The following is a 14,723-nucleotide window of genomic DNA, read 5'->3' on the forward strand; positions in this document are numbered from 1 at the left end:
AATATGTTTAACATACATGGTTTATAAATAAGGCTGTTGGTTGCGCCCAAGATTAAGTGAGACCGATCTGCACCCCCTTGTTATAAAATGCAGGCTTTATGGCTGCTGATCAAAGTATGCAAAGCATTATCAAAATGTGTTTATTTCTTCTTTTGTACAACTTTACGATGTTACTTTTTACCTTAATATAATAAATAAGAATGTCATATAAAACTGGTAGATATATCTTCAAACAACACTTTCTCTCTCATCACAAAAGCACTGTCAACATGACAGTGAAAATAAGATTAAGAAGGTCATCCACAGGGTTTGTGGAGTGGATATACAACAATGATACTCAAAAACAAATGCAAGTCATCCAACCAGCAGTATAATTTGAATCAAAGTTTTGTATCGACACATTTACATAAACATACAAAGTTACGTCAACTCAACGTTGTAGCTTCAAGCACAGTTATTCAGTTTCAGATTTTATAATTATTCCATACTTTACAAACAATTCCTAATAAAATCTTAATTTGGTTTTAATGTTGTATCTTGTGAAATTGTCTATGTTAATTTAAATCAGTTTTCTTTTCAATTTTACTTTACATAGATAATCAAATTAAGTAAAGAGGTAAAAAAGAATTTGAAGAAAAAGTTCTGATGGTTGGTCACACAGCAGCGGAATACCAATACATCCTTTAAGGTCAACAAGGGGGATATTAAAATGACTAAACCAAAACTAAAATGGACAACACAATGTAAATATTGACAAACAACAACAAAAAGATTCAAACGCCATCTTTTGTGTTTCGTGGAGTGCTACTTATCCTCCATTAGTCTCTCAGGTCTCCCTGGGCTTTCAGTATAGCGTCCAAATCTACCAAGCTCACATCTCATTCGGCCCCTTCATCCCGGAGTCTTTTGCAGACACAGGGGACGCCACCATGGGTAGGATGCATTGAGATGACTCGCAATATCCATTCACCCCAGGAGGACCAGGAGGTCCTGGAGCCCCAGCGATACCTGGAACGCCACGTGGACCTCTATCGCCATCACGGCCATCTGTACCGTAAGAAGCTCTACCTGGGTCACCTGTTTGTGTAGTGATTAGGTAGGTTAGATATTCAAATAGACCTGCTGCTTTGACAATGTATTTCAAGAATGTTTCATCTGAATCTGTAACTTCATGAGCAAGGCTACATTGAATAGAACATCTTGAAACTCAATTAAAGACAAACACATTTTGACCAAGAGATTGGTCCTGGACATTGAGTGACAGTCGTTAGTTTAGAGAAATTATTACAACATAACTTGAAATTGGTTTATTTAAACAGAAGTATACCCAATGCATTTTTTTCTTTTTTACCTGGTAGACCGGGTGCTCCTGGCATGCCTTTAGACCCTCTTGTTGTAGGTCCCCTTTCACCTCTGTCACCTGTATCACCTGATAATGAGATAAACATGATTGGATAGAGTTATCATTGATTTCAACTGAGGTTCTGAATCCTTTACATATCATCATGCAGGAAATCTCTCACCTTTGGGTCCTTTGCGACCCAGCAGCCCTGGAGGTCCTTTAAGACCGGGAAGACCTCTAGCTCCAGAGTGTCCTGGGAAGCCGTTCTCTCCAGCTGGGCCTGGGGGGCCGGGGGGGCCGGGGGGGCCTGGAAGCCCAGAGATGCCTGACTCAGGCCTGCTCAGGCTGGCCGCTAGCTGGGCTAGTTGCTCTGCAAAACATGATGAAAATAGATTAACTGCTAAATACAGAAAGCTGTGTATAGATTACTTTAGTAATGTCTCTATCCTTTCTTACCTCACAAATTCCTTTGTGGTTGTAGGTTGGATGATTTAAAGACTTGTGTATTCTCTCTCAGAAAATACATTACATGTAAAAAATTGAAATTTTTGGGCTAAATATTCAATAAGCAGCTATGTGTGATGTAAGAATGAAATTATCGGAAGAGGATTGTTTTGTTCATAATCTACTGTATCGAGGGCCCTAAAATGTGTGAATTATGTCTGACAAATGGCTTAACATATAGTAAGGATGCAAATTTACCTTGCATGACTCTCATGCATACTTGTCTGATGTGTGTATCCCTTGGTGCTTTACCCTGTAACAAAGTGGTGGTTAGATATTACTTGAATAAAAGCAAAATATAGTGATATGTCATGGCAGTTACATGGAAAAATGTATCCACATTTATTAATAGAAATATTTAACATTTTAGAAAGGTTCACTTCTGTGGCTCAGGGAAACCACCGGCTCTATATACAGATGCTAGCCCATAACTACGTAGGTTATAAGAAACTGCCTACCGCTGGCCCCTGCCTGCCTGGCATCCCTGGAGTCCCCCTGTCTCCCTGCATACCACGGGGTCCGGGCTGACCTGACTTGCCCTCTGCCCCCTGCTGGCCCCGGCCACCCTCTGGCCCTTTGTTCCCTGTCTCTCCTGGTGGGCCTGTCTGCAAATAAACAATAATGTCAGGCAATGCCACAAAGGCTTTTATAGAAAAGGAAAAAAAATAAGAGATTAGAGATTATCATGAAGATGCAGTCAACTTTACAAACATGTGTTTTGATGTTTGGGATGCTTTACATGCATACAGATGTGTTATAGACACATGTGTAAAGAAATTGGCTGAACTTTACCGATCCTTTCTCTCCTGGCTCTCCTTCATCACCCTATAAAAGAATGGGTTACGGTGAGCATTTACATTTTTACAAAATTTGCTTTCAAACAGGACTTGACCTGTTATTCAATGTTATTCCACATTAATCATTTATGGTGTTTCAGTAGCTTAGATAATTTGTCACTCTATCATCCAGGACAAAAGACAATTCTAGTATTTCTGTACTGTTTTACTGTTTCTTTGAATTTGTATGGTGGCCACTCACCAAGTCTCCTCTGTCCCCAGATGTACCCTCATTACCAGGTGCCCCCTAGACAAGAGAAAAATAAGTGTTTTACAAAATAACTTACACATATCAGAAATAGTAAGCTATACATGTGTAACATTCCATATAAGTCATATCATTTAATATGTTCATGATTATTGTGTTGGATATGGCTATCACAGTAAGCTAGGATAATGTATTAACTGGTCAATGCCGGATGTTATAAGGGTAGCTTACTTGTTCTCCTTTAGCACCATCAAGACCAACCGCCCCCTGGATAAAATAAAGTCTTCTTTCAATCTTCAAAGCAAGGCTTTGCACCCAGATACATGCAACTTAAACACATTGTAATAGATGCATCACAAATGCTGTGACATCAAGTATATCTGTCAAAAGAGCCTCATCATTAGATCATGAAATACCACATACTACATTATTCAAAGACATTTTCTATGGTTTTATCTTTCTTACCCTGTCTCCCTTCTGTCCTGGCAATCCAGCTGGGCCTGGAAGTCCAGGAAGACCGAGATCCCCTTTACTTCCCTGTGACACAAACATACACACTTTAACAAACTAGATTACGTGTGTAAAACTGAGTGGGGGGATTCCCCCACTTTAGCTGACCACATTTACTGGAAGAAAAAAATATACATAAAAAATTGCACTCAGATGTTCATAGATGTGTGAATACTGATTATGGAATACTCTGGGCTAGCCGGTTTAAGACATTCCTGGGAAACAGAGGGTTCTTTCAGTTTCATTCAGCACCTTTCCTGCCTTGAATCCCTCCTTAATGAATCTATACCCTTGGGTCCATGGACTGGTAAAACAAGAGGCGATTCATGTTGGATTAGAGTCTAAAGCTTTTAAAGATCTGACATTGAAAGTACCTATAGCTTAAGTTACTATGAGTGGGCACAGACTGACTATTTCTAATAACTTATTTTGATTGTACTCCTGATGTTAGTTTCCTCCAGGATCACAATGACTCGTATTGAGAGACTTGTTGCTCTTGTTGGTTAGTTGTAACGGTTTCAAATTCTTGTACTCGCTGTGAAATATTTTTACTGTTGATTGTTTTTTCTACAGGTACACTCTTGCACTCTTGTGGGGAGTTTCATGTTGTTCAATTGTAACTTGTTTAACTGCATGCTCTTATGGTTCTTCCCTTTGGCACTTATTTGGTTTTCCACAATGTATGCTTCATGTTTTGGCTGCTCGCAATGTTTGGGGCTATCTCGTTGTTATGATCAGTGACCTATGCTCTTTTGTAAAGCTCTCTCTTGGAAGTCGCTTTGGATAAAAGCGTCTGCTAAATGCATAAATGTAAATGTATTGATGGTTTATTCACGGGTATGGCTTTTTCCTCTTGCTTTAACCAGGAAGTTTAAAGCAAAAGGAGCAAGATACGAGCAACAAATTAGCAGAAACAAAATAAGACACAACTACCGTTGTGTTACAAAAAAGTATTTTAACATAACATTGCTTGAAGCAACCTGATGGATTATCTTGAAAGTAAAAACAAGACTGAAGTATCACCCTCCTCATATATTTATCAATATGGATACAAAAGGACAGTGTATTTTTTATTAGGAATCCCTCCTGATGTGAAAACGTATGTTTTGCAGTGCTGTCCAGGATATGTTACACTTTAATTTGAGAATATTTAAATAGTTACAGATGTTTACAGCAACACAAAGCAGCAGTGAGTTTTTTACACTCTTAATTTAGAAAATGGATATGTAAAAATAACACCACTGTCTGCATAAAGATGAAAGTTAATGTGTAAAGACAGGGCCTCTAAACAGAAATAAAAGTAAACAGGATTCAGACCTGATGTTACAAATTATAGATTTCTGTTAAACATAAATACATTTAGCTATATCTGAATGTAAGTGTAAATAGTCTTCAGTTTAATTCTCTAATCAGACCTGTGTCATGGTTCTGATTCAGACTATGAACTGAGCAAAAAAAGACAATGGCAATGCTAATTATTATAAGCATGGGTTTGACACTTAATTTGAAACTTGCAAATTCCTGATCTTTTGTGAGTGTACACAGAAAGGCACTCTTGCCATATAATTAACTAACTTCCTTAGAGAGTAAAGCAACATTTAATGTATTCAAGAATCAGAGCTCCCTATCGACTTAATTTATTGTGAAATCATAAAATAATAGGAATTGCTCTCATTATATTCTGTTGCAGATAACCATTTTAATGTATTTATACGTACAAATTACATCCTTTTGCTTAACCCTTGTGTTATCTTCGGGTCATTCTGACCCATCAGTCATTGTGACCCACTGTCGTATTGCGACAAATTTACCTCATACAAAAACAAAGTGAAGCATTTTCTTTTAACTGTCGGGCTGTCTCAGACCCCCCACATTGCAATGGTTAAAAGAAAATTATTTTTTTTTGTTTTTGTATTGGGTGAAATTGGGTAAACACAACGATGGTTCGTTGTGAACCTTTGGGTCATGTGACCCGAAGGCAGCACGAGGGTTAACATGTGAATTTAACTTCACATAGTGAAGACTAACACTACAACACAGACAGCAGCCTCGAAAGTAGTTCTACCCAGGTAACATTGCATTACTCACCCTGGGTCCTGGAGTTCCAGTAGGTCCATCATGGCCCCTTTCTCCTCTCTCACCCTAAAAGACACAAAAAGGAGGATATAGAATACGTTCACATCTCTCTAATAATCCAAGGAATCTATGTCTGTTTGTCAGTCTGTGTGTCTGTATTTTGAATGAGATTTTAGGGCAGCAAGTTTTCCACGATTATCTCGAGAACCAGGCACTCTGCAAAGTTCATATTTTGGAGGTGTCCGTTTTATAATCCAACGGAGTGCAGTGTTGTTTGGATCAGCATTTCGACATTTCCAAAAAGTAATACGCTGCCAGTTTTACTCTGGCTTTACTGGCTCTCAACTCTCGGCCAAGTTGAGAAAGACTGAGTTGCACTAAGCTAGTAGTGATGGGTCGTTCGCGAATGAGCCGGCTCTAAGAGTTGGGAGCTGGCTCGCATATCTGAAGAGCCGACTCTATTTTTAAAAGATGAATATAGCCTATAGAAATTAAATGATTATGTAATAATGAAACAATGAATGATTTTTGTTGTATTTAAAATAATCGACTAATTCAAAGAACAACAAAAAAATATTATATAGGCCTAAGGCGCACACACATTCGTTTCAACTGTCTGATCAGCCTCACATTCTGTTCCTGTCAATCACAAACATATAGTCAGATGAGTAGTCGAAACTTGGAGGAGAGCCATAACAACTCAATGCATTCTTAAAGACATTGTGGTTAAGGTAGAGTATGATTTCATTAAATAATTAAATTTGTATTATTATTATGAATTGTTTTCACACCTATCATAGTCAAAGTCATAGTTAAACATTTATTGTTTAAAGAGCCGTTTGGGAAGAGCCAGCTCTTTTCAGTGAGCTGAGTCAAACGAGCCGGCTCACGAAAAAGAGCCGGAATGCCCATCACTAGCTACAATTATTTTGCAGTGCTGACTGCTAGGATAACATTGAATCAGCTGCTTTCGAAGGGTGTCCTTTAAGGATGAAATGCTGGCTAGCTAACAGAACGACAATATGTGGATACTTTCAGTATAGATCAGTGCATTTTGGTACATAAATTAATGTGTTTACTAATGTCAAAACTACCTTAACTTTGCAAATGGGCACAAAAAACTAAACACCACATTTTGTTCTCCGCAGTCAGTTGTCGTGTCATATTTATAAGAATGCGATACAGAACATTTTACAGCATTGCATAGCACAAAGACAAAAAAAATATAAACATTAATACAAACATAGCAAACACCCCTTAGGCTACATAAGCATTTGCATGAATGTACCATTAGCAATTTGTTTAAAATAATGATAAATTGCCTTTATGATTTGCATAAGTGACTAGAATAGATGATGTGGAGGTTAAACAAGTACTTTAGAGATTACAGAATTTCCATAGTGATCTGTCTATCTATCTATAATTGCAGAAATATGTGTGTCACCGACATCATCGCGGGCATGGTGCCCTATTTATAATTCCAGGAATGTGTGTGTGTGTGCTACCAATTTTATCACGGGCACTGTGCACTATCTATAGTTCAAGTCATCTGTATTTGTGTGTTTCACCGGCATCTTAATCACAGACTGCATCACAGGCACTGTGCACTAGTTAAGTAACAAAGAAGCATAAATATATAATGCACTTCCAATAAAATAATTGGTCCTATTCTGAGTTTGATCAATACAAAAGATAAATTGCCAAAGTTGGTCATGTTCAAATATCTGATAAGCAGGTGGTAAACTCTGAATTGGGGCTGTGCATTGTCAATGATCCTGCCCCCATGTGGACAAAAACACCTACATCAGTTGACACAGTCTTTAAAATGAAATATTTTGTCATACATTCTTTTGTATTTTACCTTGTCATTCTTTAAATATCCCTTAGATTGGCTGTTTGGCTTTTTGTGCACACAACTCTAATGATAAACTGGCTAATGATGATAAATGTAATTGTGCTTTGCCCACTCAGAATCCCAATCCTAAAATAGATAATTCATAGTCAACAAAAGAAACATACTCACTGGCCCACCTCTTGGTCCAACAGGTCCTATTTCTCCCTGTTCACCACGCTCTCCCTGTGGACAAAAGACACTATTCAACAATTCTAAGAGAGTATGTTACTACAGTTTTTTATTTTTTTTCTACTGATTAGAATGTATAAATGATTGTGGTGTTGCCAGTGCTTTGTACTTTGTATTGACTTACTGATTTCCCTGGAGAACCCATTAGTCCGACAACACCTGGGTCACCAGAGTTTCCCTGAAAATGAGAGAAAATAATCTCACTACAATGATCACAGATTTCAAATTAACACATAAAATACTGAAATATTGCTATACCTTCTCCCCACTGACTCCTTTAGGTCCATAAGAACCTGGTAATCCCTGAATGAATAAAATTACATTTAAACCATAAACAACCGGATCTAGAATTATTTAGCAAATTCTGTGATGCAAGGGATTATATATCCTACATACAGGAAGTCCTTGAAGGCCAGCATCACCTGGGGCTCCATTTTTCCCAGGGATACCCTGAAAGCAATACATAACCATCAGAGTTATCGCTTGAATATGAAGGGACAGACACATTTCCTTTGATTATAACTTGTACCTTAGATCCTGGTAATCCAGGGATGCCCTCACGGCCATCTGGACCCACAAGGCCCTATCCAATCGAAGAAGAAAAAAAGACATTTGGATTAATAGGAAATATCATCAAAGTTCATAATGTGATGGCAGTAATGATCAATCATTGGTTGCTTTATTGATGCAAATTCAAGATGATGTATTTCAGCAAAGCTTTTAGTTTTTGTAATGTCAGCAGTCATATATGAAGAAAGAGAGGTATACAGTACTCACAGGTTCTCCTTTAGGGCCTGGGACGCCCCTAATCCCTGCAGGTCCTTGGGCCCCCTACAAAACAATAAAACAAACACGAAACTACATCAGAAGAACCTTAAACACATCCTTTATCTAGCTCTGACTGCAGTACTCCTTACCTATTGAGTTAAGAAATTGAGAAAAATGATTAGTTAATTTAGTGCTTACTTGGGTTCCCTTTGGGCCAGTCTCACCCACTACTCCTCTCTGGCCCACATCGCCCTATGATGAGGATAACCACATTTAAATCCACAAAACTGAGAGGGTAGTCACTCTGAAATGTGAAGACCATAATGAGGTCAAAGCTGATAAAAAAAGTTGCTTACTACGCCACCCTGGGTTCCCTGAGGACCCAGTTCACCAGGCTTTCCGCGTGGACCCTTTTAAATTACAAATTAAAGCAGTATTTTCATATAACAACCCTGCAAGCTCATTTATGGAATGATGAATTTAATAGTTTTATACCTTAAAAACAGTAGACAGTAGTATATTGCAACAATCCTACATGTAGGTACTATTCTATCCAATCCTACTTATACAGAAGTAGTAAATGTGCCTACTAACCCTGTGATGCAATGCTTTGTACAACCTTTGTGGGTTGACCTTTTAATCCTTACCTTATCACCTTTAGAGCCTACTATTCCTGTGATCCCCCTTTGTCCACCTGGGCCCTAAAATCAGTAGAGACAAAGGAGAAAAAAGAGATGAACGTGATAGAAAAGGATACAGTATAAGAAAGGGAATAAGAAAAGTTTAAGAATAGAAGAAGCCAAAACATAATACTGCATATTCTACAAAAAATATATTTTTATTTGTTATATTTGTAAACTGAAATAATTTACTGGTAGCCCTTGAGCTCCAACTTCTCCTGGTGTTCCTTGGTCACCCTCCTCTCCCTGGAAGAAAATACAAAATATAACTCTCCATATAAAGGTAATTCAATAATTCAACAGCTTTAATGACCTTTCCTAGAAAAAATAAATCACCTTATGTCCTTGCTTTCCAGGCTCACCAGATTCACCTTTAGCCCCTTTGTGGCCCTTAGGATGTAATAATAATAATAATAATACTTTATTTATATAGCACATTTCATACAAGAATTGCAGCTCAAAGTGCTTTACACAAAAATCAATAAAACAATATTATAAGTAATAAAAGTAATAAAACCCTTCTGAAAACAGGCCACAGCCTTTGCGGTAATCCAGAAAACACAAGCCGCAGTCTTTGCGGTATCTTGAGCCACAGTCTTTGTGGTTTCCCAATATAAAAAAAAATGTCAAGATATAATGTAACTAATTCAAATCCAAAACACACAATCTCAGGCCTTTTGCAGAGCAGTCTAGAACCTATGTTGCTCAAGCCTTTCGATTACAAGCCGCAGTCTTGTAATAATGTAGAATGTTAAAACTACAAATATGACTGTTTTATTGTCCAAATACAATATCCAAACATATTAGTAAATACAGCATTTGCTCACTTTCATGCCTGGGAGGCCAGTATATCCATTCAGACCACTGGGGCAGGCATTGGGACACTGTAAAACACATTAAGGTAAATTAAGAGCCCTATCACTAAGGCATCTCTACTGACATTACATCACAGTTTAATGCCGGGTAGAGCTCGGGGCAATGCAATTAATCAAACATAAAAAAATAGTATCCTTTCAGTTTTTTACAGTAATGAACATATGGTATAATAAAGTACTTTAGGAGGCATTGACACCAGTATTGCACATACATATATTATACATATATTACATATATTATTTTATCTTTATTGCCACAATATGTATTGTCATCGTCAGTCATTTAGGATTGTTATGTCTGTTAAGTTGTCTCACTCTTGAACAAAACTTACCAGGTCCTCCCCATCATATACACCAGGAAGACCCTAAATTAAAAATAGATTTTTTTAAATGTATTATTATGAATATTCTTTGAAAACCTGTGTCTGATTCTATATAACACTCTCTGAATTTACAAAGCAACTATGACACAAATGTGAAATAAAAGGCAACTACACCACAAGATAAAAATAATACAAAGTGTAACAGAGCTGAATTGGTTGAACTAACTCCATAAAATTATTAGGTTTTGGTGGCGTCTAGCAAGGCAATGTTTATGAATGGTCGATGGTCGGTGGGCACCTATCTTAATACCAGCGTGGGCAAGTGAGGAAGGAAAGTATACTGACAAGTGACATGATAACACCTATGAAAATGGTGCCTGTGAATCCGAACACACAGTTTGACTCAGCTCCACAAGCTGGGGTCGCTGTGGTGTGTAGGAGGACGTTTTCCTCGAGGGCCGCTGTCCTGTATGTTTTAGATGTTTCCCTGCTGTAGCACACCTGTTTCAAATGAATGGGTTGTTATCAAGCTCTGTGGAAGCTGGGTAATGACCATTCATTTGAATCAGGTGTGCTGGAGCAGGGAAACATCTAAAACATGCCAGACAGCGACCCTCGAGGACTGGAATTGGAGAACCCAGAGCAGATTGCGCCTCAAGTACTTATGTAATAAAGCACGCCACTATCACCAAAAAACAGTGCATCTGACAGGTATTAAAACAGGTGGTATATGAGGAGTGAGTTTAACCCATTTAACTTTGTTATGCTAAAGTACTAAACCATCTCTGTTCACCTAAAAATGCTGTAGTAACATAGGAAATCCAGTGTACACTGTATTATATTTTAGCTGTATAGGTTGTTACAAAATCCAAAGAAAGCGTAAACGAGGGATGCAACATATAAATAAGGCCACTGCAAACTTTTAAATTTCTTTGGTTTTACTTATATGTATGTGATTGAGTAAAATAAACACATTTGTTTTATTCTATATCTATTAACAACATTTCTCCCCAAATCCAAATAAAAGTGTTGTAATTTAGAGAATTTCTTAGCAAAACAATGTTCCCCAATTCTGATGACTGGTTTGTCCTGCAGGACAATGCTCCATGCCACACAATTAGGTGATCAAGGTGTGGACAGTCTAATCTTCAGACCTGAACCCCATAGAAACCTCTGAACTGTGATCAAAAGGAAGATTGATGGTCACAAGCTATCAAACAAAGCCGAGCTACTTGAATTTTCCCACCAGGAGTGGCGTTCAGTCCCACCACAGCAATGTGAAAGACTGGTGGAGAGCATGTCAAGACCATTGGAAGCTGTGATTGGTCAGGGTTATTCCACCAATGACTGATTTTTGAACTGTTCCTGAGTTAAAACATTAGTATTATGTTGTTTAATTGTTATTTTTTACAAGTTTTCGTGACATTTGAATTTTTTGGCAAAAATAAATATTCTTAACGACAATATTTTGGGGAATTTGGAAGAAATGTTGTTTGTAGTTCATAGAAGAGTTAAAATAGTAGTTCATAGAATAGTTAGAATAGTAGTTCATTTTACTCAAACTCATGACTATAAATTGTAAAACCACAATCGTTTTGCAGTGGTCTCTTAATTTTGTCCAGAGCTGCATTTACTTATATTACCTACCTACATATGGTGTATTGATTTGTTATTACCATTACCTCTAGAATAACTTTAAATAAAGGTTTAACTGTTACCAAGTCATTCATTGACACTTAAAGTAATTTGAATCACTTTGTTAATCAGATGATAACATTTACCCTTGGCCCTGGAGGACCGGGAAGTCCCATCTGACCTCTCTTGCCCCTTGCACCCTGTAAGAGATTGTCATTGTTTTTCATTAATTTAACTTTTTTCTCATGCGCAATACATTTCTCATGCCACACATTATTGTAATTTGTATTAGACTTAACCTCTTGTCGACTTTATTAGACAATAGAAGGCTTAAGTGTCAAGGTCTGACTGGCTGGATTGATATCAATGTAATCTCATGATATGACATCATGACAAGCCTTGTGTAAGTATGGCAAATTGAAACATGATGGATTTTAACAGTTTACCTGGGGTCCAACTTTGCCAAGTTCACCCGCCAGTCCATCTGCACCAGGTGCACCCTATCAAAATATTACAAAATAATCATGTAGTAGTAGTAAGAGACTGGAGTTAATTTCAGGTCACTGAGTTACTAGTTGTATTATCAGTGTATACTTACATCAAGCCCATCAGGTCCTACACCCTATAGGCAACAATTAAATAGACATATGCAAGACTATTAACGCATTGATAGAATGTGGGAGTGTTACAACATCTTGCTTGCTCTCCAGGAATCATCAGTCTTTATTTCATCATGTGTAGTGACACATCTGGATGATATTTACTCACAATCTCCCCATGAGGTCCAGGTTCACCAGTTTCACCCTTAATGACAATGGCACAAGACAGTTATTAAATAAACATTTTGCAGCTTGAATTATCAACCTAATGACACCTTTGGAAATGCTAGATGGTCCTTTCAGCTTACTTTTGGCCCAGGGAGCCCATCTGGGCCAGGTTCTCCAACAGGCCCTATTTCACCCTATTAAAGAAACAACATGATGTTACCTACTGTACATGAATTACCAAGAAGCCCTTCTTTCTTGGAATGCACATGACGCCTGACACCTAACCCTATTAGTTATTTCATTCAGGTCACAGTGTTGGATATTTGTCTTCTGCACATCAAAATATGTAATTAATTCATCCAGAATTAATTACATATGCAGAAAGCTCCAGAAACAACGTCACACAGAACGTTTACGAACTATGCAAAACTGACACTGACACAGAGTAAGAGGAATAAAACCTTTTGATACAAGAATGGATCATAGTCAACCTTTGTTAAGTGAGAAAGTCATTAATAGAGATTCAATAGAGATCTTTTTTCATACTAATGCTCAGTTCACCTTGTTGTCTGACTCCAACTGCCAACTTTTTGGCAAGCATTTAACTGTTCAAAACCACCACCCAATTTTACAGCACACTGGGTCCTTTTTGTTCCACCTTTAGCCAAATCAAAAATGTTCCACCATTGCAGGGCGTCTGAATACCCCATGCCCCCGAAACACACAAAAACCCCTCTGTTTCTGGCAGGAAACTATTTGAGCTGCGATACTCTCTCCCCAAATACCTGTTTTTTCAGGGGGATTTTTTTCTTAAAAGCTTTTTGCTCAGAGGCCACATATTCACACAGTCATTCCATTATTTCATTCTTATCAGATCCTTTAGTAGGATCTCTCTGCACAGTGTTTGAGTGACTCTGTATGAAAGAAAATATATATATATAAACTCATGGTCTTCATCATAGGACTTACGTCTGCCCCTGGTAGTCCTGGTGCTCCTGGAGATCCATCTTTGCCATTGTCTCCATCAGGGCCCTAGATCAAAATTCAATGTTTGACTCATTAAAGATGGGGGATTTAATAATAGTACGTGGGAAAAGAAGAATCTATTGAACTCACTGGACCTCCATCAACACCAGGCCCTGGTCCTCTGTCTCCCTAAAATGACATGATGATTTTAATAACTGCTGCTAAAAAAATTATTGCTAAAAAAGCCAATTAAATATGGAGCAATAATATAGAATAATCTTTAGCTCTTGCCTTTATCCTTGGCAACAAATATCATTTATATATATCATTATATATTAGCCCGGATTGACACATATATATTGGGTTGATATTACAAAGTAGCTTACGTCTATGCCATCAACTCCAGGCACACCGGCTGCTCCTGGTGGTCCCGGGGGGCCTCTAGGACCGACAGGGCCCCTCTGTGGATACATTGACACAAATAGTTTCAGTCATTGTGTTGAAATTCAACAATACTCTTAGCTAAATGCGCTCCTCACACAAAGAGCCCCATTGTGTATTCAGTCTGGCTGTAATTGGAAAGTTCATGTAATTAAAACTACAGCACACTATACAAACACCGAAAGGCATAGCACTCGTAATAGCACTGGTAATATAAGTTAGCAGTATACCAAGCAACTTTTACTGTAGGTTTGGCAATTTGCCCCAAATCTAGGCCAATTCAAATGGATTGGAAATTGCAGATGTGGTATTCCAATTGATACATGCATTAATAAATCATTTTCAAATTCTTAGTCTCGGCCAATAGTCCAATATGAACAATTTATTAGGATGTGAACCAGTGGGATGAGAACAAGAACAACAAAAACTGATATCACTTACCTGTGCAGAGCAAATTAGGACAATTTGTAGTAAAATCACTAATAAGGACTCCTGGCATATCCAGGCGTGAGCCATGGTCTTCCTAAAACTAAGGAAGAAAGTTCTTCTTTCCGGATTAGTTGGGGTTCACGGACCACCTGTCAATATCCCCCGACTGAACCCCACTGTTTCCTGAAAAGGTACGATGTACTATTAAAAAGTAATGTTTATTCATGATTGGTTACAGTGCTAGACGGTGGTTGGAGGAGAACTGTAAGGTGCGTGTAAG

General features: G+C 37.9%; 1 protein-coding gene across 1 annotated transcript; it reads right to left on the reverse strand.

Moving 5' to 3' along the window:
* Positions 1 to 124: 124 nt before the first annotated feature.
* col9a1a (collagen, type IX, alpha 1a) lies at positions 125 to 14,639 on the reverse strand. The gene is made up of 32 exons (XM_062448805.1): positions 14,456 to 14,639; positions 13,960 to 14,034; positions 13,724 to 13,762; positions 13,577 to 13,639; positions 12,748 to 12,801; positions 12,609 to 12,644; positions 12,439 to 12,462; positions 12,287 to 12,340; positions 11,987 to 12,040; positions 10,215 to 10,247; positions 9,835 to 9,891; positions 9,344 to 9,397; positions 9,200 to 9,253; positions 8,975 to 9,028; positions 8,684 to 8,737; positions 8,526 to 8,579; positions 8,337 to 8,390; positions 8,089 to 8,142; positions 7,956 to 8,009; positions 7,818 to 7,862; positions 7,684 to 7,737; positions 7,500 to 7,553; positions 5,489 to 5,542; positions 3,356 to 3,427; positions 3,122 to 3,157; positions 2,885 to 2,929; positions 2,639 to 2,671; positions 2,305 to 2,451; positions 2,045 to 2,099; positions 1,524 to 1,712; positions 1,352 to 1,429; positions 125 to 1,077 (listed from the first exon to the last, which is right to left on the reverse strand). Exons 1-32 carry the CDS (start codon positions 14,528 to 14,530, stop codon positions 872 to 874), a joined length of 2,064 nt encoding a protein of 687 aa, XP_062304789.1. The 5' UTR covers positions 14,531 to 14,639; the 3' UTR covers positions 125 to 871.
* Between the last annotated feature and the right edge of the window lie 84 nt (positions 14,640 to 14,723).

This window comes from Osmerus eperlanus, chromosome 22 (assembly GCF_963692335.1).
Source record: "Osmerus eperlanus chromosome 22, fOsmEpe2.1, whole genome shotgun sequence".
Lineage (NCBI taxonomy): Eukaryota > Metazoa > Chordata > Actinopteri > Osmeriformes > Osmeridae > Osmerus > Osmerus eperlanus.